The following is a 26,680-nucleotide window of genomic DNA, read 5'->3' on the forward strand; positions in this document are numbered from 1 at the left end:
CCCCCATTCTTCACTTGTCTAATACTCTGTGTCATGCTACAGTTGAAGTCGGAAATTTACATACAGCTTAGCTTTAGCCAAATACATTAAACTCAGTTTTTCACAATTCCTGACATTTAATCCTTGTAAAAATTCCCTGTCGTAGGTCAGGTAGGATCACCACTTTATTTTAAGAATGTGAAATGTCAGAATAATAGTAGAGAGAATTATTTATTTCAGCTTTTATTTATTTCATCACATTCCCAGTGGGTCAAAAGTTTACATACACTCAATTAGTATTTGGTAGCATTGCCTTTTAAATTGTTTAACTTGGGTCAAATGCTTCAGGTAGCCTTCTAGAAGCTTCCCACAATAAGTTGGGTGAATTTTGGCCCATTCCTCCTGACAGAGCTGGTGTAACTGAGACAGGTTTGTAGGACTCCTTTCTCACACAAGCTTTTTCAGTTCTGCCCACACATTTTCTATTGGATTGAGGTCAGGGCTTTGTGATGGCCACTCCAATACCTTGACTTTGTTGTCGTTAAGTCATTTTGCCACAACTTTGGAAGCATGCTTGGGGTCATTGTCCATTTGGAAGACCCATTTGGAAGACCCACCCGGCAGGGTAGCCTAGTGGTTAGAGCGTTGGACTAGTAACCGGAAGGTTGCAAGTTCAAACCCCCGAGCTGACAAGGTACAAATCTGTCGTTCTGCCCCTGAACAGGCAGTTAACCCACTGTTCCTAGGCCGTCATTGTAAATAAGAATTTGTTCTTAACTGACTTGCCTAGTTAAATAAAGGTAAAATAAAAATAAAAAATTGCGACCAAGCTTTCCTGACTGATGTCTTGAGAATTTTCCTGCCTCATGATGCCATCTATTTTGTGAAGTGCACCAGTCCCTCCTGCAGCAAAGCACCCCCACAACATGATGCTGCCACCCTTGTGCTTCACGGTTGAAATTGTGTTCTTCGGCTTGCAAGCCCTTTTCCTCCAAACATAACAATGGTCATTATCGCCAAACAGTTCTATTTTTGTTTCATCAAAAATAGAACTGGACATTTCTCCAGAAAGTACGATCTTTGTCCCCATGTGCAGTTGCAAACCATAGTCTGTCTTTTTTATGCTGGTTTTGGAGCAGTGGCTTCTTCCTTGCTGAGCGGCCTTTCAGGTTATGTCGATATAGGACTCGTTTTATTGTGGATATAGATACTTTTGTACATGTTTCCTCCAGCATCTTCACAAGGTCCTTTGCTGTTGTTCTGGGATTGATTTGCACTTTTCACACCAAAGTACATTCATTTCTAGGAGACAGAATGCATCTCCTTCCTGAGCGGTATGACGGCTGTGTGGTCCCATGGTGTTTATACTTGCGTAATATTGTTTGTACAGTTGAATGTTGTACCTTCAGGCATTTGGAAATTGCTCCCAAGGATGAACCAGACTTGTGGAGGTCTCAAAAAAGAATTTTTTAGGTATTGGCTGATTTCTTTTGATTTTCCAATGATGTCAAGCAAAGAGGTACTGAGTTTGAAAGTAGGCCTTGAAATACATCCACAGGTACACCTTCAAATGATGTCAATTAGCCTACCAGAAGCTTCTAAAGCCATGACATAATTTTCTGGAATTTTCCAAGCTGTTTAAAGGCACAGTCAACTTAGTGTATGTAAACTTCTGACCCACTGGGTGATACAGAGAAATAATCTGTTTGTAAACAATTGTTGGACAAATTACTTGTGTCATGCACAAAGTAGATGTCCTAACCGACTTTCCAAAACTATAGTTTGTTAACAAGACATTTCTGGAGTGGTTGAAAAATGTTCACATGCGAAAATCAAAGTTGCAGTAGTATCCAAAAAGCCCAAATGTGGGACAAGGGAAAGATTTTGCGGGACATTCACAGAACCGTGGACATAATACATTTTTCGAGGGGCAGGTTAATTGATCACGCTCAAATGGCGACATAGTTCTGCTGTGTGAAGGTCACTGCCTGTTGCTACATCCATTTTTGGACTTCGAAATTACCGATATACACTACCGGTCAAAAGATTTAGAACACCTACTCATTCAAGGTTTAAAAATATATATATAAATATATATATATATTTTCTATATTGTAGAATAATAGTGAAGACATCAAAACTATGAAATAACACATATGGTACCATGTCGTAACCAAAAAAGTAAAACAAAACAAAATATATTTTATATTTGACATTCCTCAAATAGCCACCCTTTGCCTTGATGACAGCTTTGCACACTCTTGGCATTCTCTCAACCAGCTTCACCTGGAATGCTTTTCCAACAGTCTTGAAGGATTTCCTACATATACTGAGCACTTGTTGGCTGCTTTTCCTTCACTCTGTGGTCTGACTCCTCCCAAACCATCACAATTTGGTCGGGGGATTGTGGAGGCCAGGTAATCTGATACAGCACTCCATCATTCTCTTTCTTGGTAAAATAGCCCTTACACAGCCTAGAGGTGTGTTGGGTCATTGTCCTGTTGAAAAACAAGTAATAGTCCCACTAAGCCCAAACCAGATGGGATGGTGTATCGCTGCAGAATGCTGTGGTAGCCATGCTGTTTAAGTGTGCCTTGAATTCTAAATAAATCACAGACAGTGTCACCAGCAAAGCACCCCCACACCATAACACCTCCTCCTCCATGCTTTACAGCGGGAAATACAAGATATCATCCGTTCACCCACACTGCGTCTCACAAAACCATGGCGGTTGGAATGAAAAATCTCCAAGACTCCAGACCGAAGGACAGATTTCCACCGGTCTAATGTCCATTGCTCGTGTTTCTTGGACCAAGCAAGTCTCTTATTATTATCAATGTCCTTTAGTAGTGGTTTCTTTGCAGCAATTCGACCATGAAGGCCTGATTCACACAGTCTCCTCTGAACAGTTGATGTTGAGATGTGTCTGGCAGTTAACTCTAATTAACTTATCCTCCGCAGCAGAGGAAACTCTGGGTCTTCCATTCCTGTGGCGGTCCTCATGAGAGCCAGTTTCATCATAGCGCTTGATGGTTTTTGCGCTATAGAGCGTGCTATGGAGTAGACGTGCTTTGCTAGAGCTCCCCTCAATTTTTAAACAAATTCATATTTATCTTAACCTCTCTCAAACATTGTCTGGCAATATGACAAAGGGAAAAGGCACCCGAAAAATGGGGCGCTAAACAAGATGATTTGAATGAGATAGACATCGAACCAATTTCAACATTGCCAACCCACGAGGAGTTAGCTGAAGATGCTAGGTCCCAAGAGTTCCCCACAGAACTTACTCTGTGGGGACCTACTGACTGCTATAAACTCACTAAGCAAGATAACAGTCAATCAACGAGGCCAGGCTAAAGGACATAGAAAAATAGTGCACAATGTTCCAAAATGACATCAAAAGTCCAATTGGAAATGCTCGACGCCAGAACATCCAAATATGTGGGATCCAGGAGGACACTGAGAAAGGGAAACCCACTGAATTTGTCTCGGAGCTGATACCGGCATTGCTGGGGAGTGAACACTTCAAAACGGCCATCCTGATCAACCGAGCACACAGATCACAGGCAACGAAGCTGGCCAAGGGCGCGCCACCAAGGCCATTCATCGCACGGCTGCACTATACCCAGACCAGGGATCTCATCCTCAAGCTGGCTAGTCAAAAGTTCCCCATTAACTACAATGGAGCGAGGGTGTCTTTCTACCCAGATCTTACTTTGGAGGTGAGGAACCAGCGGAAAGAGTATGATGAGTTACGCAAGAAATGCAGGGCGGCCAACATCCGATATGGATTCCTCTTCCCAGCCCGGTTTAAGGTGACAGTCGAGGGATCAACATGTACGTTTGACAACCCAAAAGAGACCGATCTTTTCTTGTCAAGCAAGCTCCCTGGCTGAGGATACAGAACGGCTGTGTCAACCGGCTAAATGGCCAAATACAGGCCAGGGATGCGTTTGAATTTCCTGTCAATGTCTTTTCGATCAGAAGATCAGAAATAGGGACTTATATGATGAGTGAGATGTTATGAGTGAGATGTTAGGAGTAGCAATCCTGATAAGGAAAAACATTCCTTTTGTTTACTCATCCTCGATTTCAGATCCTAATGGTCAGTATATTATTGTGGTTGGTCCACTGAATTCGAAACCAATAGCCTTCGTCAATTTATGTGGACCCAACTTCGATGATCCATCATTTTTTCAAAGGGTATTTAAGGCCATACCAAATATCTCGGATACTAGTGTTATTGTTGCAGGTGACTTTAACTCTACGTTAGACACTCTTTTAGATAAACAGCTTTCAAGGTCACTTCAACAATCAAATGTCAGTGTCTGTCTAAATACATTGATGATAAACCTTATATATATTTGGAGATTGACGCACCCAGCAGATAGGGATTATTCTTTCTTTTCGGCAGTTCATAAATCATATTCCAGAATTTACCATTTTTTTGTTGGACTCCAAACAAATTTCAGCAGCTGCGTCTGTTACCTATCACCCTATTCTAATTACGGACCACTCTCCTCTGTCCATGGTGCTGAAACTCTACAATGTGTCTACAGGTCGACGACCGTGGCGCTTAGACGCATACTTTTTGAAAGATTAGACTTTTTGTCAGTATTTGAAGGCGCAGATTGCCCTTTTCCTCGGAGGTAACGACACCGGGATGTTGACGACTCCACCCTTTGGGATCTCTAAAGGCTGTGATTAGAGGTTACATTATTTCTTATACATCAGAGAGGAAGAAACACACTAATACTAGGCTGAGAGAAATTAAAAGAGAGTTAGGATAACAGGAGAATGTTTTTAAGATGAATTCCTCGAATGCAGTCCTTGAGAAGATCACAAAGTTGAAATATCAATACAATACCATCATTTCGAAACGAGTGGGCTCTTTACTTGCTAGAACGCAACAAAGTTATTTTGAACTGAGTGACAAACCACATAAATTATTTGCAAGACAGCTAAGGCATGTACAGGCATCTAGAGCTATTCACAAAATAAAAGACAAGAAGGGTACAATAGTAACAGAACCACAGGATATTAATAAATGCTTTGTGCAGTTTTACTCAGAGCTATATCGATCGAAATGCGATGCTACTGATCCACAAACTATGGAACGTTTTCTCACTGAATGTGAACTTCCTAAACTAGACAGGGGGGCAGCTGCTGCACTCGATACAGGGATAACTTTGGAGGAAATTAACACAGCGATAACACAATTTCCAAACAGCAAGGCCCCTGGGCCCGATGGATATGTAATAGAATTCTATAAGAAGTACTGTGCCAGTCTAGCTCCACTTATGTTGTGAATGTTTAAACAATCCAAAGACAATGCCAAACTCCCGCAAACACTGTATGAGGCTACAACAGCACTGATCTTGAAAAAAGATAGGGATTCCATGGAGATGTCGTCTTATCGCCCCGTGTCGTTACTCCCCATAGAAAATAAAATGTTGACAAAGATATTGGCAAACCGATTGAAAAAATATATTTCTGACATCATACACCCTGACCAGACAGGTTTTATCCTGGGCCGACATATATACTACAATTTGAGACGCCTTTTCAACGTAATGTATCATGATCATAAAGTTGAGGCAGTGGTAATAGCTCTTGATGCAGAGAAGGCGTTTGATCAGATTGAGTGGAAGTATATGATGTCGGTTCTGGAGCATTTCGGGTTTGGAAAGGAATTTATTCATTGGATAAGAATTATTTATGCACACCCAATGGCGTCCGTGGTAACCAATCAGGAAATGTCGCAGTCATTCTGCCTGTTCAAGGGCTGCCGACAAGGGTACCCTATTTCGCCTGCTGTCTTCGCTATAGCCGTGGAACCCCTTGCTACTCTTAACGAGGAAGCCAGAATTTCAAAGAAGCATTCATGCAAGTACAAGATAGAGGGGGGCTTTGGCCTTCCTCACTTTAAACTGTATTATTGGGCTGCTAATCTGAACATAAAGTCTTCTGGAGGGAAAGTTTACCTGGGATGCGACAGAATGATATGCCTTCATGGCTTTTGATTGAACATGCCTCTTGTCAACGTTCCTCTCTCCCTGCACTTGGTAATAGTCCAACATATGTGAAAAAAGCCATTTATGACTCTAATCCAGTCATTTGTCATACTCTTAGGATCTGGAAACAGATTAGGTATTTTCTTAACATACCTACTGTATACATTGACAGCCCGATTTGCTTGAATCATGCTTTCCACGCTGCATTGGATAATATGGTGTTTTCACATTGGAGGGAGAAGGGGCTCACAACAATTGGTGACTTATACATTGACGGTCAGTTAGCTTCATTTCAACAATTACAGGGTAAGTATAACATGCCAACAACACATTTTTTCAGATACCTCCAAATCAGGAATTTCTTAAGGACACATATCCCACGGTATGGCATTAAGAGAAATAGTCCTACATTAGATAGCTTGATCCTTGTCAAACCCCATTCAAAAGGGTCAGTCTCTAGACTGTATGATGTGCTACAGGCCCACATAGAGGTATCCACAGACACTATTAAAAGGGCTTGGGAACAAGAACTTGGTTCAGAAAGCTCTCAGGAATATAAACCACAGTTCAGTGAATGCCAGACACAACCTTGTTCAGTTTAAGGTGATACACAGGTTACGTTACTCAAAAGTAAAACTGCATAAAATATTCCCGGACACCTCACCACTGTGTGAGAGGTGCAAGCAGGATGAGGGGACGTTGACCCACTTATTTTGGACATGTCCTAAGTTACATGCTTACTGGGCTCTCATTTTTGATTACTTATCTAAAGCCTTTGATAGAGTTATAGCCCCAGACCCATTGATCACTCCGTTTGGTACAGTTGATGGGAATAACCAGGAGGGGAAGGATGTCTCTCTTTGTACTTTATTAGCCAAAAGGCTCATATTGCAATTTTGGAAATTGGAGACTGTACCTACCTTTGAAATGTGGTTATGGGATTTAGGGAATGTAATACATATGGAAAGGATTTGATATAATACCTTCAATAGAAGTCCAATGTTTTAGAAAATATGGCAGCCAATACTGGATAAATGGTCTAGTCCCACTTCATATCTGGGTTGATGATCTGCTGCTACTCTGTGCTGTACTCCACTCAATATATATTTTTGGCTTAACTACACTGCTTGTAATGACTATATTTTGTCTTCTTATACATTCACAAACTGCTGCCTCAGTTTGTATGATGGAAATTTGCAAATACTCCAGAATGTTATGAAGAATTATCAGATGAATTGCAATTCATTGCAAAGTCCCTCTTTGCCATGCAAATGAACTGAATCCCCCCCAAAAAACATTTCCCCTGCATTTCAGCCCTGCCACAAAAGGACCAGCTGATATCATGTCAGTGATTCTCTCGTTAACACAGGTGTGAGTGTTGACGAGGACAAGGCTGAAGATCACTCTGTCATGCTGATTGAGTTTGAATAACAGACTGGAAGCTTCAAAAGGAGGGTGGTGCTTGGAATCATTGTTCTTTCTCTGTCAACCATCGTTACCTGCAAGGAAACACGTGCCGTCATCATTGCTTTGCACAAAAAGTGCTTCACAGGCAAGGATATTGCTGCCAGTAAGATTGCACCTAAATCAACCATTTATCGCATCATCAAGAACTTCAAGGAGAGCGGTTAAGTTGTTGTGAAGAAGGTTTCAGGGCTCCCAAGAAAGTCCAGCAAGCTTCAGGACCGTCTCCTAAAGTTGATTCAGTTGCGGGATCGGAGCACAACCAGTACAGAGCTTGCTCAAAGAATGGTAGCAGGCAGTTGTGAGTGCATCTGCACGCACAATGAGGCAAAGACTTCATGAGGCGAAGCCAGTTCTCTCCAGGAAAAACGTCAAGGACAGACTGATATTCTGCAAAAGGTACAGGAATTGGACTGCTGAGGACTGGGGTAAAGTCATTTTCTCGGATGAATCCCCTTTCCGATTGTTTGAGGCATCCGGAAAAAAGCTAGTACGGAGAAGACAAGGTGAGTGCTGCCATCAGTCCTGTGTCATGCCAACAGTAAAGCATCCTGAGACCATTCATGTGTGGAGTTGCTTCTCAGCCAAGGGAGTGGGCTCACTCACAAACCATCCAGGAACAGTTTGGTGACGAACAATGCCTTTTCCAGCATGATGGAGCACCTTGCCATAAGGCAAAAGTGCTAACTAAGTGGCTCGGGGAACAAAACATCGATATTTTGGCTCCATGGCCAGGAAACTCCCCAGACCTTAATCCCATTGAGAATTTGTGGTCAATCCTCAAGAGGCGGGTGGACAAACAAAAACCCACAAATTCTGACAAACTCCAAGCATTGATTATGCAATAATGGGCTGCCATCAGTCGGGATGTGGCCCAGAAGTTAATTGACAGCATGTCAGGGCGGATTGCAGAGGTCTTGAAAAAGAAGGGTCAACACTGCAAATATTGACTCTTTGCATCAACTTCATGTAATTGTCAATAAAAGCCTTTGACACTTATGAAATGCTTGTAATTATACTTCAGTATTCCTTAGTAACATCTGACAAAAATATCTAAAGACACTGAAGCAGCAAACTCTGTGGAAGTTAATATTTGTGTCATTCTCAAAACCTTTGGCCACGACTGTACCACCTAATAGGATTTATTGTTATTTTGTTTATGTGTGAGTTAAGTTTTGTTTTGTCCTCTAAATTGGCCATCCCATTCAACAGTACAATGAATGTCAATGTTTGTATCGCTGTCTTCTTTTATTTATTTTTTATTGGAAAATAATAAACATATTATATATATTTTTTTTAAGAACACAGTGGCCTCCATCATTTTTAAATGGACGAAGCTTGGAACCACCAAGAGTCTTCCTAGATCTGGCCAAACTGAGCAATCAGGGGTGAAGGGCCTTGGTCAGGGAGGGGACCAAGAACCTGATGGCCACTCTGACAGGGCTCCAGTGTTCCTCTGTGTAGATGGAAGAACCTTCCAGAAGGATAACCATCTCTGCAGCACTCCAGCAATCAGGCCTTTATGGTAGAGTGGCCAGACGAAAGCCACACCTCAGTAAAAGGCATGATAGCCCGCTTGGAATTTGCCAAAAGCTAAACAGTGTCGGTCCTGGTGGGTCCCTGAATGGGAGGCCAGATGTAGCTGGAGGTGGTGAAAATAACATTTTAAAAATGTGCGGGGGTAAAAAAATGACGATGGAAAAACACGTGATAAATGTACATGTTTTTTTTTTCATGTGTTCTTTTTTTGCACAGGTGTAGGATCTTAATTTGATTACCCTGTTGCAGCAGAACTTTCCTGAACAATGCAAGAAATGTAAAACTTGTAGTGCATTTGAGGTTTAAAAAGGCTTCTGAAGTTTGTAATTTCCACTTTGATATTTCAGGCTTGATTTTCCCTTACAACCCATACAAAAATGTCCATTAATTATAATCCACATAATAATAATTTTCCTGCTGTAGCAAACCGTCTCAAATTAAGATCCCACATCTGTTTACACCAACACAGTATTGTAGTAGGTCACAAAGGGCAAAAGCATTCTAATGGAATCAAAGACGGTACCCATTTGACGTTACAATATCGCATGAAAGATTCATCCCAAATACCCTCCTAACCTCCCAAAGAGCTGAGTCATCATCTCAAGTTGTAGCTTAAGTGTCTCGTTTCGCAACGAAAACAACCTATTTCGGCCCCTCAAGCAAATATATCCATTAATGAGGAAGCAGCATAATTTGAACCTATTAACTTTAGGCTTAGAGGCATACAGTGAACTGTATCATTTAGATAGCCCTTCAAATTGAGGGAAAGATGTTAACGAATAGCATGTTGGGAAGCACAGATCAGACAGGGTGGTGTTGGGGGGGGGGGCATCCAAATATTTGGCCCATTAATAATTCATTCTCCATAAAACATGAGCAATCCTTCGCGCTCCAGTTTTGAGAATATCATTCAGCAAATGAGTGCCCTGGATATTAAGTAATGCTTTTATAGAAGTGGGAAGGAGGAATGGATCACTGTACTATTTGTTTGGACATTAGTTTAGTTCAGTTGAGGTTTCTCTATAAAACATTAAAGCAGTTATATATATAATTTTTTAAAACATTACAACACATTTCACAACAGATTTCACAACACATTAAGTGTATGCCCTCAGGCCACTACTCTAATACCACATATCTACAACACAAAATCCATGTGTTCATGTGTGTATAGTGCATATGTTACTCTGTGTGTGTATACGTGTGCCTGTGCCTGTGTGTGTGTCTCTTCACAGTCCCCGCTGTTCCATAAGGTGTATTTTTATCAGTTTTCTTTCTGCTTGCATACGTTGGAATAGATGTTGGAATCGATGTTAACTGCTCAAGGCAGTTAAAACACTGTTCCTAGGCTTATTGAAAATAATAATAACTGACTTGCCTAGTTAAATGTAGTACTGTGCGCCTCCCATAGTCTGTTCTCGACTTGAGGACTATGAAGACACCTCTTGTGGGTTATGCATTGGTGTCTGAGCTGTGTGCTTGTAGTTCAAACAGACTTGGTACATTTGGCATATCAATACTGTATTCTGAAAGACAGGTAACTCTGAATCCACAATATAGCAGGGAATGTAAAGCCATAACACAGGTTTTTCCAGCAGCAGATTATTATCAATAATTTCAAAAGCTGCAGGGAAGTCTAACAAGACAGCTCCCATAATCTTTTATTATCAATTTCTCTCAGACAATCATCAATCATTTTTGTATGTGCTATGTTTGCCCTTCCCTATAAGCGTGCTGAAAATCTGTTGTTCATTTGTTTACTGTGAAATAGCATTGTGTCTGGTCAACAAAGAAAAATATCCAAAAGTTTACTAAGGGTTGGTAACAGGCTGATTTGTCAGCTGTTTGAGCCAGTAAAGGGTGCTTCGCTATTATTGGGTAGCATAATGACTTTTTCTTCCCACCGGGCCAGAGGGTACATACTTTCCTGTAGGCTTACAGTATTTTATTTAACCTTTATTTAACTTGGCAAGTCAGTTAAGATCAAATTCTTATTTTCAATGATGGGCTAGGAACAGTGGGTTAACTGCCTTGTTCAGGGGCAGAACAACAGATTTTTACCTTGTCAGCTGTCATGACTGTCCTGATCAGGTCAGGTTACAGGAGACCACAACCCTACAGATTATCTCTCACCCCCAACAGAGGAGCAGAGATCTAGGGGTTTTATGAGAGATGTGGGGGTTTTATGACCCCTCACGCCCATGGTAAATCTTAGGCCACAGAGAACATTCCTTTGTCCTCTCACTATGGAGAACCAGCCTCAGAACATTAAACATGCAATAAAGGGACTTTGGAACAATGGTTTCCGTCAGCCACAATGGTGGTCATGACGATAGATGGAATATGAAAATGTATATCATTTTTGTTTTGTTATTAGGTTATTAGATGACATTATTACAAAAACATTGTAACTGTAGGCTTGATTACCAACAACGACGAGACGGCCTACAGGGAGGAGGTGAGGGCCCTCGGAGTGTGGTGTCAGGAAAATAACCTCACACTCAACGTCAACAAAACTAAGGAGATGATTGTGGACTTCAGGAAACAGCAGAGGGAACACCCCCCTATCCACATCGATGGAACAGTAGTGGAGAGGGTAGTAAGTTTTAAGTTCCTCGGCGTACACATCACAGCCAAACTGAATTGGTCCACCCACACAGACAGCATCGTGAAGAAAGCGCAGCAGCGCCTCTTCAACCTCAGAAGGCTGAAGAAATTCGGCTTGTCACCAAAAGCACTCACAAACTTCTACAGATGCACAATCGAGAGCATCCTGTCGGGCTGTATCACCGCCTGGTACGGCAACTGCTCCGCCCACAACCGTAAGGCTCTCCAGAGGGTAGTGAGGTCTGCACAACGCATCACCGGGGGCAAACTACCTGCCCTACAGGACACCTACACCACCCGATGTCACAGGAAGGCCATAAAGATCATCAAGGACAACAACCACCCGAGCCACTGCCTGTTCACCCCGCTATCATCCAGAAGGCGAGGTCAGTACAGGTGCATCAAAGCTGGGACCGAGAGACTGAAAAACAGCTTCTATCTCAAGGCCATCAGACTGTTAAACAGCCACCACTAACATTGAGTGGCTGCTGCCAACACACTGACTCAACTCCAGCCACTTTAATATTGCGAATTGATGGGAAATGATGTAAAATATATCATTAGCCACTTTAAACAATGCTACCTAATATAATGTTTACATACCCTACATTATTCATCTCATATGTATATGTATATACTGTACTCTATATCATCTACTGCATCTTTATGTAATACATGTATCACTAGCCACTTTAACTATGCCACTTTGTTTACATACTCATCTCATATGTATATACTGCACTCAATACCATCTACTGTATCTTGTCTATGCCGCTCTGTACCATCACTCATTCATATATCTTTATGTACATATTCTTTATCCCCTTACACTTGTGTCTATAAGGTAGTAGTTTTGGAATTGTTAGCTAGATTACTTGTTGGTTATTACTGCATTGTCGGAACTAGAAGCACAAGCATTTCGCTACACTCGCATTAACATCTGCTAACCATGTGTATGTGACAAATAAGATTTGATTTGATTTGATTTGATTTCCTAGGCTATGCTTGGTGTTTATACATGGTACGTTGTGTGGAAAATGTCCAAATCAAAGAGAATGTTTTGGTAAAGAAGAAATGTGAAGTTAGTTGTCTAAAATTAGATTTGAGTAAAATCTAGACCTTGCCTCTTATAACCTCTTGGTGTTAGGGGGCAGTATTTTAATTTTTGGGAAAAAAAACATTCCCGTTTTAAACGGGATATTTTGTCAGGAAAAGATGCTAGAATATGCATATAATTGACAGCTTTGGATAGAAAACACTCTAACGTTTCCAAAACTGTAAAGATATTGTCTGTGAGTATAACAGAACTGATGTTGCAGGCGAAAGCCTGAGAAAAATCCAATCCGGAAGTGCCCAAGGTTTTGAAAGCGCTGCGTTCCAATGACTCCCTATATGGCTATGAATGTACCATCAACGAGCTTACGCTTTCTACGTATTCCCCAAGGTGTCTACAGCATTGTGACGTAGTTTTACGCATTTCTGTTGAAGAATAGTCGTATGGGGGCACATTGCGTAAGTGGTCACATGGTGGCTCCGAGAGAGATTCTCGCGTAAAGTGCAGAGGTAGCCATTACTCCAATCGGTCCTAGAGAAAAAGGAATTGTCCCGACGGATATATTATCGAATAGATATTAGAAAAACACCTTGAGGATGGATTCTAAACAACGTTTGCCATGTTTCTGTCGATATTATGATTTGGAATATTTTTCGGCGTTGTGGTGACCGCAATTTCCGGGCGATTTCTCAGCCAAACGTGAAGAACAAACGGAGCTATTTCGTCTACAAAAATAATATTTTGGGAAAAAATGTACTTTGGCTGTCTACCTGGGAGTCTCGTGAGTGAAGTTCATCAAGATCATCCGAAGTTCATCAAAGATAAACTATTTAATTTGATTGCTTTTCTGATTTCCGTGACAAGTTTGCCTGCTGCTAGCAAGGTATAATGCTATGCTAGGCTATGATAAACTTACACAAATGCTTGTCTAGCGTTGGCTGTAAAGCATATTTTGAAAATCTGAGATGACAGGGTGATTAACAAAAGGCTAAGCTGTGTTCCAATATATTTCACTTGTGATTTTCATGAATAGGAACATTTTCTAGGAAGATTTATGTCCGTTGCATTATGCTAATTAGTGTCAGATGATGATAACGGTCCCGTTCACAGGCTGGGCATCACTACAGGTTAACTTGGTACGTCCAGAGAATTGCCCTAAAGGCAGATACGCCCACTTCTGACCCGAGGGTATAAGACATGAGAGCTAAGAATGAACAGATCAGACTAAGTGACCCAAGGTGCAGCCAAAGTCAACGAACCCAAAACTCAACCCAAGGTTGAAGAGAAAGAAATATTTTTCTACCCGTGCTACCGATGAGTAGCTGTGTCTAAACGGGTGAATTCAAGCCGGACCACCTAACCTCCACTCTCCATCGAATCGTGGTATCTGCACTGTTTCATTCCTACGCTGTGAGCTCTGAGCTACAGAGCTGTCTGTCCTCAGAAGACCCCTCCCAGAGCAAGGGCGAGGAATCAGACCAAAAGGACACTGACATCGTGAGGACGATCTGAGAGTTGTGCCGGAGAAATGCGTCATTAAGAAGCCTAAACGACCCACGCGGAGCTTCCCATCTGAGACGTCCCACATGTAATTACATCATTATATTCTGACCCATAAGAGCGGCAGTTCGGGGCATGGCTAGGGTTAAAATAAGCATAGCTGACAAATGCACCCAAATGTATATTTCTCTCGTGTACTTTCTCTTTTTCTCTCTCTTTTAAATCCCCGTTTTGGGTAACACGCGCCATAGTGTGTTGGCCCGTTATACTAAGTTTTAATCAATAGCCTAGACTGTGTGTTGTGTATGTGTATCTTTTATCATCATTTTAGCTTTCTAGTAAATAAATACTCAACTAAGATTGGTGTGGTACGAACTCATTGGTGAGACCCGGGTCCGTGCAGATTCCCGGATTATGCGACGTTCAGAATGAGATTGTAGAGGAAACTGATTAATTAGCGACTGTTGTAAAATCGATATTCTTTGAGTTAATTTGGGAAATAGAAACTCAATAAAACTAATTTTCCCATGGTGCCCCAGGTTAATGTTAATAATTGCTTGATTCATTTAATCACGCAATTAGAAACCTTTAATCATTTGATGAGCAACAGTCGTCACATTAACAGCTCATTAACAGCTCATTAACAGCTCAGGGATTTGATCTTGCAACCTTTTGGTTACTAGTCCAACGCTCTAACCACTAGGCTACCTGCCTGCCGAAGAGATGGCAAATAGGAGTGGCAATATCGTCCGCTATCATCCTCAGAAATGTTTCATTCAAGTTGTCAGGCCCCGTTGGCTTGTCATTGTTAATAGACAACAATAATTATTTCAACTCTTCAACACTCACTTAACGGAATTAAAAAATTACAATGCTTGTCTTTCATAATTTGGTCAGTTATGCATGGATGTGTAGGTTCAGAATGTGCTGATCTTGCCGATGAAAAATGGATCAAAGTAGTTGCCAATATCAGTGGGTTTTGTGATGAATGACCCGAGTTTTCCTTTTAACCCCAAATTTCATTTAAGGTGCTCCAAAGCTTTTTACTATCATTCTTTATATAATTTATCTTTGTTTCGTAGTACATTAGTTCATGGCAATGGAATCCTCTTGAATGGTACAACTGCAGCTGAATGGTGGTTTCAGAGTGATGAATGCAAGGCCTTCGTAAAGAATGTCAGACTACGAGTGCTGATCTAGGAGAAGTTTAGCCTTTTAGATCATAATGAATAAGATTACAAGGATCCTAGATCAGCACTCTTACTCTGAGAGACTTTATGAATATAGGCTCAGATTGTGGTTTAGCTCAGTATCCGTGTGGGGTCAATGGATTTCATATACAGTACATATGGTAACATAACCTATTTTGATCAACAAAATGATCAAGGAAATGGCATGCCAACCATAATCATTCTCTTCCTAAAGGTTTTATGATGATTTCACAGATGAGTGCTTTCTCACACCAACCGACCAAGTAACACAGTGATGTGTGTCAGTGACGAGTGGCCGACAGATAGTGTAATGTATGACGGATGCAGGATGAGAAATTATGCTGCTATCATCTGGAGTGACTGCAGCTAAGATTGATGGCTCCTATTTGTTGAATGGCAGCGGGTCCAACATAAAGGATTATTGCTAGTTTTGCAGCCCCTTTCATACACACACACACACACACACACACACACACACACACACACACACACACACACACACACACACAAAACAGACGTTCAATAATGTGTGTGAAAGCATACAGTGAAAACACATTCCCATATCTCCCTCTTTATGCCATGTTTATGTAAATAATAGTTCCCCACAGAGCACTGGGAAATTACTAAACCCTAAAGGGCCCCAAGAACTCTGAACGAAAGCTTCTGTTGACAGTGCAAAGAAAACACTCTTTAGTAGAAAGATACAGAGGAATTGTGGTGGGTAATGTTATTGTTGTGGCTGTTTAGCTGTTTCTCCTCAGTCCTTCATATCTCTCTCTGTATGTATCTATCTCCTGTACCAGACATGTACAGGCTAGAGCTGGCTGGTGGACTGGGAGCCATCCTGCTGCTACTGGGAGTCTTCACGGCCATCTACAAGTGCTACAACGTGGAGATCATGCTCTGCTACCGGAGGCACTTTGGGAGTGACGAGACAGAGGACGGTGAGTGTTTGTCACCTGGGGCTGGGCTGGGCGTGTCCTACATGGCCGCTCTGGGCCTATACCCCTCCCCTGAGAGCCAGTGTAAGTCTCAGAGTAAGAAAAATGTCAGCGGCCCGGAGACTGTGACAGAAGCCATTTTCTCACCGTATTAAGGATTCACCCAAGTGAAAATGATGAGCTTGAAATTCACAAGAACTACAGCCGATGCTCTGACCCTTATTTTAGTGACACAGGCTGAATTCAGAATAAATTCCCATTCTGACCACTTATCCCATAGTTGTCTGTATCCACACTGCTTTGTTTTAGGATTTAAGTTTCACGATTTTATGACATGGTTGGTCACCTTCTAGGATAGAGCCCCTTGCTTACAGTCACAATAGAGAGATACTTTTGTTGTTAAACAACTATTTAATTTCATACTCACATTCATCTTGAATTGTCATTTGATAACAAAAAACAGTCTCTCTGTCTTTGGTCTCTTCACCCACAGACAACAAGGAGCATGATGCCTATCTGTCCTACACAAGAGTTGAGCTGGATTCCATGGACAGGGGCTCCAGTGAAGAGGAGCAGTTTGCTCTGGAGATCCTCCCAGATGTTCTGGAGAAACACTACGGATACAAGCTCTTCATCCCCGACCGGGACCTCATCCCCACCAGTCACAGCAGTGAGTGATCCCCCGCTTCATCCATCCTCCATCACGGTCCCTCATGGTAGAGCTTCTCCCTGATGCCCAGAATTCAGTTGACTGTCAAGAGGAATCTCTTCTGGCTGTCTTCCTTCTGCCATTGCCTCACATTCAGAGAAAGAAAAGCCCATCTATATGAGGTGGTGTGTGTTGTGGTGTGTTTTTGTGGGCCTGCATATCTGTCAATGCTGGATCTCCACAAGCCTTCCAGGCAGCTACTCTATTGTTTATTGGTGTTGGCATCTTACTTGAGAGTGGTGTCAAATAGTTACATGTGTGGGAAAGGCAGAGAGGAAATTAAATTCAGCAACTGCAGTTGTGTTTTACCAGAGTTGTACATAAGCTTGATATGTGTCAATTCACCTTGGTTTTCCTCTTTACACACAGTCAAAGGTGCACGCACGTGAGCTAACACTCTCTTTCTCTCTCACACACACACACACACACTCACCAAGCCCCAACGGACACATACAGATTGGCCCAACAAACATATCCCTCCATGGATGTAATTTTGCCCTATACAAAAAATATATACATTATGCTCCCTCCTTGCCCCCCAAATAACTTCGAAACGAATGTCCATTCCTTGCATAATTTAACATGCGGTGCATCCAAAATAAATCCTGAACTGCTTAGGCTGGTGCAAGCCATGCTTCCAGAAATGCACTGCTTTCTACATCTATTTACTCACAGGCACACCATGGGGCTCAGTAGGGTGTATTGATAGTTGAGAAATTGCTGCATAGGTAATGAATTATAGAGAAGTGTTCAGTTCACTGAGAGGCAGTCTGCCATCATTAATACCAACACATTTACAGATCAGGACAACATAACCAAATGACAATGTGTTTAAACACCTAATTTGTTCAGAAAGAGAAAATATTGAGGCGAGAGAGAGAGTGGGGTGGAGGGGGAGATAGGGAGAGAGCGAGAGAGAGAGAGGGGGTGGGGAGAGAGAGGGAGTAACAGGTTCACTGGTACTTAATTGTATTAATTGATTTACATAATCATCAGCAAATGAAAAAAATGTGTGATAAAAAAATAAAAAAGCTCTCCAGCTCAGTCCCGCTCATACAAATTGTATTATTTATGCACTGCAAATTGACCGTGAAATTGCAATGTGTTGTTGCTCTTCCATCATTAATTTTGTTAGGAACTGGCAAGAGATGAAAGGAAGAGCATATCAAATCAAATCCACCGACATCGCAAGGCAAGGTTAACATAATATGTGTGCCTATGTCATTACTAATTAAACATCTGTATGTCAATTAATATAATGTATGTAAACATTGTAACAATATTCATATTTTTGACCATATTTGAACTCTATTAGCATAGAGCCTCTGTATTGCAGTCAAAAAAGGCAACAACATTAATATATTCCCCAAAATCCTATATTCACCTCCTGTCTGGAGTCTGGACACCCCTGATACTGTACATACAGTGCCTTCAGAAAGTATTCATACCCCTTGATTTATTCCAAATACTTTGTAGAATGACCTTTGGCGGTGATAACACCTGTGAGTCTTTCTTTCTATATATGCGTAAACATTGGTATACTGTGATCTATAAGGCCATTTTGGAAAAACTGCCACTTTCTCTCTGTTCATCTTTGATAAGGTCAGAAAATAACTTCCAGTTACGGTCTCACTCCTACTTACTTTTAACGGTTCCTAAAATCAGAACAGATCATGGCAAAAAGTGTTTCAGCTGCAGCTCTGTGGTCCTGGAATTCTCTCCAGACCAGCTTGAAACTCCAGGATCTTGTTTACTTAGAGTTTAAAACTTTGGTTGACTCACATGTTACTGGGGAATGTGATTGTCATTAGCACTTGATGCGGTAGTACATATAATTTATTTTTGATCTATGACGCTTGTGTGTTTCTGTAATTGAAATGTATTTGCATCTACGTCCCACATTTGTTTCATGCTGTGTCTAAGTTGTTACAGTATGTCTGATATTTGTCTCAAACATTGTTCCCCCCTGCTGCTGTCTTGGTTGGAGCAGGTCTCTCTTGAAAAATGTATGTTATCTCAATGAGTCTAACCTGGACAAATAAGGTTAAATTAAAACATTTAAAAGTCTCTAAGAGCTTTGAACACCTGGAATGTATAATAATTCTTCAAGCTCTGTCAAGTTGCTTGTTGATCGTTACTAGACAACCATTTTCAAGTCTTGCCATAGATTTTCAAGCTGATTCAAATCTGTAACTACGCCACTCAGGAACATTCAATGTCGTCTTGGCAAGCAACTCCAGTGTATATTTGGCCTTGTGTTTTAGATTATTGCCCTGCTAAAATGTGAATTTGGGAGACAAGCAGACTGAATCAGGTTTTCCTCTAGGATTTTACCTGTGCTTAGCTCTATTCTTTTTCTTTTAATCCTAAAAAAACTCCCTAGTCCTTGCCGATAACAACCATACCCATAACATGATGCAGCTGTAACGGATGTGAAACGGCTAGCTAGTTAGCGGTGGTGCGCGCTAAATAGCATTTCAATCGGTGACATCACTTGCTCTGAGACATTGAAGTAGTGGTTCCCCTTGCTCTGCAAGGGCCGTGGCTTTTGTGGAGCGATGGGTAACGATGCTTCGTGGGTGACTGTTGTTGATGTGTGCAGAGGGTCCCTGGTTCGCGCCCGGGTATGGGCGAGGGGACGGTCTAAAGTTATACTGTTACATTGATGCTGTTGACCCAGATCACTGGTTTCTGCGGGAAAGGAGGAGGTCAAAAGGGGGGTGAGTGAAACGGCTAGCTAGTTAGCGGTGGTGCGAGCTAAATAGCGTTTCAATCGGTGACGTCACTTGCTCTGAGACCTTGAAGTAGTGGTTCCCCTTGCTCTGCAAGGGCTGCGGCTTTTGTGGAGTGATGGGTAATGATGCTTCGAGGGTGACTGTAGTTGATGTGTGCAGAGGGTCCCTGGTTCGCGCCCGGGTATGGGCGAGGGGACGGTCTAAAGTTACACTGTTACACAGCCACCACCACGCTATGAAAAGTGGTACTCAGTGATGTGTTGTGTTGGATTTTTATATAAACGTAACGCTTTTTATTCAGGACATAATGTACATTTTTGGTGCCTTATGCCTTATTGCAATCAGTGCCTTATTGCAAACAGGATGCATGTTTTGGAATAATTGTATTCTGTACAGACTTCCCTCTTTTCACACTGTCATTTAGGTTATTATTGTGGAGTAACAATGATCCATCCTCAGTTTTCTCCTATCACAGCCATTAAACTCTGGAACTGTTTTAAAGTCACCATTGGCCTCATGGTGAAATCCCTGAGCGGTTTCTTTGTTCCCCGATAACTGCGCTTGGAAGGACGCCTCAATCATTGTATTGACTGGGTGTATTGATACACCATCCAAAGTGTAATGAATAACTTCACCATGCTTAAAGAGATATTCAATGTCTGCTTTTATACCCATCTACCAATAGGTACAGTGCCTTGCGAAAGTATTCGGCCCCCTTGAACTTTGCGACCTTTTGCCACATTTCAGGCTTCAAACATAAAGATATAAAACTGTATTTTTTTGTTAAGAATCAACAACAAGTGGGACACAATCATGAAGTGGAACGGCATTTATTGGATATTTCAAACTTTTTTAACAAATCAAAAACTGAAAAATTGGGCGTGCAAAATTATTCAGCCCCTTTACTTTCAGTGCAGCAAACTCTCTCCAGAAGTTCAGTGGGGATCTCTGAATGATCCAATGTTGACCTAAATGACTAATGATGATAAATACAATCCACCTGTGTGTAATCAAGTCTCCGTATAAATGCACCTGCACTGTGATAGTCTCAGAGGTCCGTTAAAAGCGCAGAGAGCATCATGAAGAACAAGGAACACACCAGGCAGGTCCGAGATACTGTTGTGAAGAAGTTTAAAGCCGGATTTGGATACAAAAAGATTTCCCAAGCTTTAAACATCCCAAGGAGCACTGTGCAAGCGATAATATTGAAATGGAAGGAGTATCAGACCACTGCAAATCTACCAAGACCTGTCCGTCCCTCTAAACTTTCAGCTCATTCAAGGAGAAGACTGATCAGAGATGCAGCCAAGAGGCCCATGATCACTCTGGATGAACTGCAGAGATCTACAGCTGAGGTGGGAGACTCTGTCCATAGGACAACAATCAGTCGTATATTGCACAAATCTGGCCTTTATGGAAGAGTGGCAAGAAGAAAGCCATTTCTTAAAGATATCCATAAAAAGTGTCTTTAAAGTTTGCCACAAGCCACCTGAGAGACACACAAAACATGTGGAAGAAGGTGCTCTGGTCAGATGAAACCAAAATTGAACTTTTTGGCAACAATGCAAAAGGTTATGTTTGGCGTAAAAGCAACACAGCTGAACACACCATCCCCACTGTCAAACATGGTGGTGGCAGCATCATGGTTTGGGACTGCTTTTCTTCAGCAGGGACAGGGAAGATGGTTAAAATTGATGGGAAGATGGATGGATCCAAATACAGGACCATTCTGGAAGAAAACCTGATGGAGTCTGCAAAAGACCTGAGACTGGGACGGAGATTTGTCTTCCAACAAGACAATGATCCGAAACATAAAGCAAAATCTACAATGGAATGGTTCAAAAATAAACATATCCAGGTGTTAGAATGGCCAAGTCAAAGTCCAGACCTGAATCCAATCGAGAATCTGTGGAAAGAACTGAAAACTGCTGTTCATAAATGCTCTCCATCCAACCTCCAACCTGAGCTCGAGCAGTTTTGCAAGGAGGAATGGGAAAAAAATTCAGTCTCTCGATGTGCAAAACTGATAGAGACATACCCCAAGCGACTTACAGCTGTAATCGCAGCAAAAGGTGGCGCTACAAAGTATTAACTTAAGGGGGCTGAATAATTTTGCACGCCCAATTTTTCAGTTTTTGATTTGTTAAAAAAGTTTGAAATATCCAATAAATGTCGTTCCACTTCATGATTGTGTCCCACTTGTTGTTGATTCTTCACAAAAAAATACAGTTTTATATCTTTATGTTTGAAGCCTGAAATGTGGCAAAAGGTCGCAAAGTTCAAGGGGGCCGAATACTTTCGCAAGGCACTGTACCCTTCTTTGTGAGCCATTGGAAAACCTCCCCGGTCTTTGTGGATGCATCTGTAATTTAAAATTCACAGCTTAACTGAAGAACCTTAAAGATAATTGTATATGTGAGGTACAGGGATGAGGTAGTCATTCAAAAATCATGTTAAACACTATGGCACACAGTAAGTCCATGCAACTTATTATGTGACTTTTATGTGTTAAGCAAATCTTTACTCCTGAACATATTTAGGCTTGCTATAACGAAAGGGTTGAATACTTATTGACACAAGACATTTCAGCTTTTCATTTGTATTTCATTTGTTAAAATAAATTCTAAAAACTAAATTCCACTCTGACATTATTAAACGCAAGTAAAACTAAATGCATGCTATTCAATCGATCACTGCCCGCACCTGCTCACCCGTCCAGCATCACTACTCTGGACGGCTCTGACTTAGAATACATGGACAACTACAAATGTAGCCTTGTAGCCTTCCACAAGCTTCCCACAATAAGTTGGGTGATTTTTGGCCCATTCCTCCTGACAGAGCTGGTGTAACTGAGTCAGGTTTGCAGGCCTCCTTGTTCACACACGCTTTTTCAGTTCTGCCCACAAATGTTCTATAGGATTGAGATCAGAGCTTTGTGATGGCCACTCCAATACCTTGACTTTGTTGTCCTTATGCAATTTGACACAACTTTGGAAGTATGCTTGGGGTCATTGTCCATTTGCAAGATCCATTTGCGACCAAGCTTTAACTTCCTGACTGATGTCTTGAGATGTTGCTTCAATATATCCACATCATTTTCCCATCTCATGTGTCACACCCTGACCATGTTTTGCTTTGTATGTTTCTATGTTTTGGTTGGTCAGGGTGTGATCTGAGTGGGCATTCTATGTTACATGTCTAGTTTGTCTAGTTCTATGTTTGGCCTGATATGGTTCTCAATCAGAGGCAGGTGTTAGTCATTGTCTCTGATTGGGAACCATATTTAGGTAGCCTGTTTGGTGTTGGGTTTTGTGGGTGATTGTTCTTGTCTCTGTGTTTGCACCAGATAGGACTGTTTAGGTTTTTGCACATTTATTGTTTTGTTAGTTATTTAATGTATAGTTCCTTTATTAAAGAACATGAATAACCACCACGCTGCATTTTGGTCCGCCTCTCCTTCACCACAGGAAAACCCTTACAGAATCACCCACCACAACAGGACCAAGCGGCGTGGTAACGGGCAACAGCAAAAGCAGCAGCAGGAGAAGCAACAGAGGCAGCAGCAGCAGGAGCAGCAGCAGCAGCAGTGGGAGAGGCTGCACTATTTGGAGGAATGGACATGGGAGGAAGAATTGGAAGGTAAAGGACCCTGGGCACAGCCTGGAGAATATCGCCGCCCCAAAGAAGAGCTGGAGGCGGCGAAGGCGGAGAGGCGCTGGTATGAGGAGGCAGCACGGCAGCGTGGATGGAAGCCCGAGAGTCAGCCCCAAACATTTTTGGGGGGAGGCACACAGGAAGTGTGGTGAAGCCAGGTAGGAGACCTGCGCCAACTTCCTGTGCTTACCGGGGGGCTGGAGAGACCGGGCAGGCACCGTGTTATGCTGTGAAGCGCACGGTGTCCCCAGTGCGGATGCATAGCCCGGTGCGGTACATTCCAGCTCCGCGTATCGGCCGGGCTAGAGTGGGCATCGAGCCAAGTGCCATGAAGCCGGCTCTACGCATCTGGTCTCCAGTGCGTCTCCTTGGGCTGGCTTACATGGCACCAGCCTTGCGCACGGTGTCCCCGGTACGCCTGCATAGCCCAGTGCGGGTTATTCCACCTCGCGGCACTGGCAGGGCGACCGGGACCATTCAACCGGGTAAGGTTGGGCAGGCTCGGTGCTCAAGAGCTCCAGTGCGCCTGCACGGTCCGGTCTATCCGTCACCACCTCCACGCACCAGCCCTCCGGTGGCAGCCCCCCGCACCAGGCTGTCTCTCCGGCTCATCCTTACAGGGGCTCCCGCCTCTCCAGCGCTGCCGGAGCCTCCCGCCTGTCCGGCGCTGCCGGAGCCTCCCGGCTGTCCGGCGCTGCCGGAGCCTCCCGCCTGCCCGGCGCTGCCGGAGTCTGAAGAGCCCCTCTGCCCGGCGCTGCCGGAGTCTGAAGAGCCCCTCTGCCCGGCGCTGCCGGAGTCTGAAGAGCCCCTCTGCCCGGAGCTGCCGGAGTCTGAAGAGCCCCTCTGCCCCGAGCAGGTGCACCTCTGCCCCGAGCAGGTGCACCTCTGCCCCGAGCTGCCCCTCTGTCCAGTGGGGTCATTAAGTAGGGTCGCCGTGGTTAGGAGGCCACGGAAGCGGACAAGGTGGGGGACTAAGACTATGGTGAAGTGGGGGCCACGTCCAGCACCAGAGCCGCCACCGCGGACAGATGCCCACCCAGACCCTCCCCAATAGGTTCAGGTTTTGCGGCCGGAGTCCGCACCTTGTATGTTTCTATGTTTTGGTTGGTCAGGGTGTGATCTCCCAATGAAGAACCAGACTTGTGGAGGTCTACAATTTTTTTCTGAGGTCTTGGCTGATTTCTTTTGATTTTCATATGATGTCAAGCAAAGAGGCACTGAGTTTGAAGGTAGGCCTTCATCCACAGGTACACCTCCAATTGACTCAAATAATGCCAATTAGCCAATTAGAAGCTTCTAAAGCCATGACATAATTTTCTGGAATTTTTCCAAGCAGTTTAAAGGCACAGTCAACTTAGTGTATGTAAACCTCTGACCCACTAGAATTGTGATATTGTGAATTATAAGTGACATAATCTGTCTGTAAACAATTGTTGGAAAAATTACTTATGTCATGCACAAAGTAAATGTCCTAACCGACTTGCCAAAACTATAGTTTGTTAACAAGACATTTGTGGAGTGGTTGAAAAATGAGTTTTAATGACTACAACCTAAGTGTATGTAAACTTACGACTTCAAATGTACACAACGTCAACTATGACAGACAAAATGAGAAAGAAAATCCAGAAAATCACATTGTAGGATTTTTAATGAATTTATTTGCAAATTATGGTGGAAAATAAGTATTTGGTCACCTACAAACAAGCAAGATTTCTGGCTCTCACAGACCTGTAACTTCTTTAAGAGGCTCCTCTGTCCTCCACTCGTTACCTGTATTAATGGCACCTGTTTGAACTTGTTATCAGTATAAAAGACACCTGTCCACAACCTTAAACAGTCACACTCCAAACTCCACTATGACCAAGACCAAAGAGCTGTCAAAGGACACCAGAAACAAAATTGTAGACCTGCACCAGGCTGGGAATACTGCATCAGCAATAGGTAAGCAGCTTGGTTTGAAGAAATCAAATGTGGGAGCAATTATTAGGAAATGGAAGACATACAAGACCACTGATAATCTCCCTCGATCTGGGGCTCCACGCAAGATATCACCCCGTGGGGTCAAAATGATCACAAGACCGGTGAGCAAAAATCCCAGAACCACACGGGGGGACCTAGTGAATGACCTGCAGAGAGCTGGGACCAAAGTAACAAAGCCTACCATCAGTAACACACTACGCCTGCAGGGACTCAAATCCTGCTGTGCCAGACGTGTCCCCCTGCTTAAGCCAGTACATGTCCAGGCATGTCTGAAGTTTGCTAGAGAGCATTTGGATGATCCAGAAGAAGATTGGGAGAATGTCATATGGTCAGATGAAACCAAAATAGAACCTTTTGGTAAAAACTCAACTCGTCATGTTTGGAGGACAAAGAATGCTGAGTTGCATCCAAAGAACACCATACCTACTGTGAAGCATGGGGGTGGAAACATCATGCTTTGGGGCTGTTTTTCTGCAAAGGGACTAGGACGACTGATCCGTGTAAAGGAAAGAATGAATGGGGCCATGTATCGTGAGATTTTGAGTGAAAACCTCCTTCCATCAGCAAGGGCATTGAAGATGAAACGTGGCTGGGTCTTTCAGCATGACAATGATCCCAAACACACCGCCTGGGCAACGAAGGAGTGGCTTCGTAAGAAGCATTTCAAGGTCCTGGAGTGGCCTAGCCAGTCTCCAGATCTCAACCCCATAATAAATCTTTGGAGGGAGTTGAAAGTCCGTGTTGCCCAGCAACAGCCCCAAAACATCACTGCTCTAGAGGAGATCTGCATGGAGGAATGGGCCAAAATACCAGCAACAGTGTGTGAAAACCTTGTGAAGACTTACATAAAACATTTGACCTCTGTCATTGCCAACAAAGGGTATATAACAAAGTATTGAGAAAAACTTTTGTTATTGACCAAATACTTATTTTCCACCATCATTTGCAAATAAATTCATTAAAAATCCTACAATGTATTTTCTGGATTTTTTTTCTCATTTTTCTGTTATAGTTGAAGTGTACCTATGATGAAAATTACAGGCCTCTCTCATCTTTTTAAGTGGGAGAACTTGCACAATTGGTGGCTGACTAAATAATTTTTTGCCCCACTGTGTATATATATATATATATATATACTGTATATATATAGTTGAATCTGTTAGGGATTTGTCCATGAAAACACCACAACAGTAGATCAATACCCATACTCGATGAGACTTAAAAACAACACATAGCAAATGGTTGAGCTTCTACCCTGCTACCCTACTACGCTACTACCCTACTACCCTGCTA

General features: G+C 42.6%; 1 protein-coding gene across 1 annotated transcript in view; it reads left to right on the forward strand.

The window, feature by feature from the left end:
- LOC139390790 (X-linked interleukin-1 receptor accessory protein-like 2) overlaps window positions 1-26,680 on the forward strand; it is a 398,878-nt gene that overhangs the window by 362,594 nt on the left and 9,604 nt on the right. The window contains exons 8-10 of the mRNA XM_071138185.1: window positions 1,370-1,375; window positions 16,172-16,312; window positions 16,803-16,979. Of these exons, the coding sequence (XP_070994286.1) occupies window positions 1,370-1,375; window positions 16,172-16,312; window positions 16,803-16,979 (324 nt within the window). The remainder of the gene's footprint in view (window positions 1-1,369; window positions 1,376-16,171; window positions 16,313-16,802; window positions 16,980-26,680) is intronic.

The sequence above is a fragment of the Oncorhynchus clarkii genome, chromosome 31 (genome assembly GCF_045791955.1).
Source record: "Oncorhynchus clarkii lewisi isolate Uvic-CL-2024 chromosome 31, UVic_Ocla_1.0, whole genome shotgun sequence".
NCBI classification, from domain to species: Eukaryota; Metazoa; Chordata; class Actinopteri; order Salmoniformes; family Salmonidae; genus Oncorhynchus; species Oncorhynchus clarkii.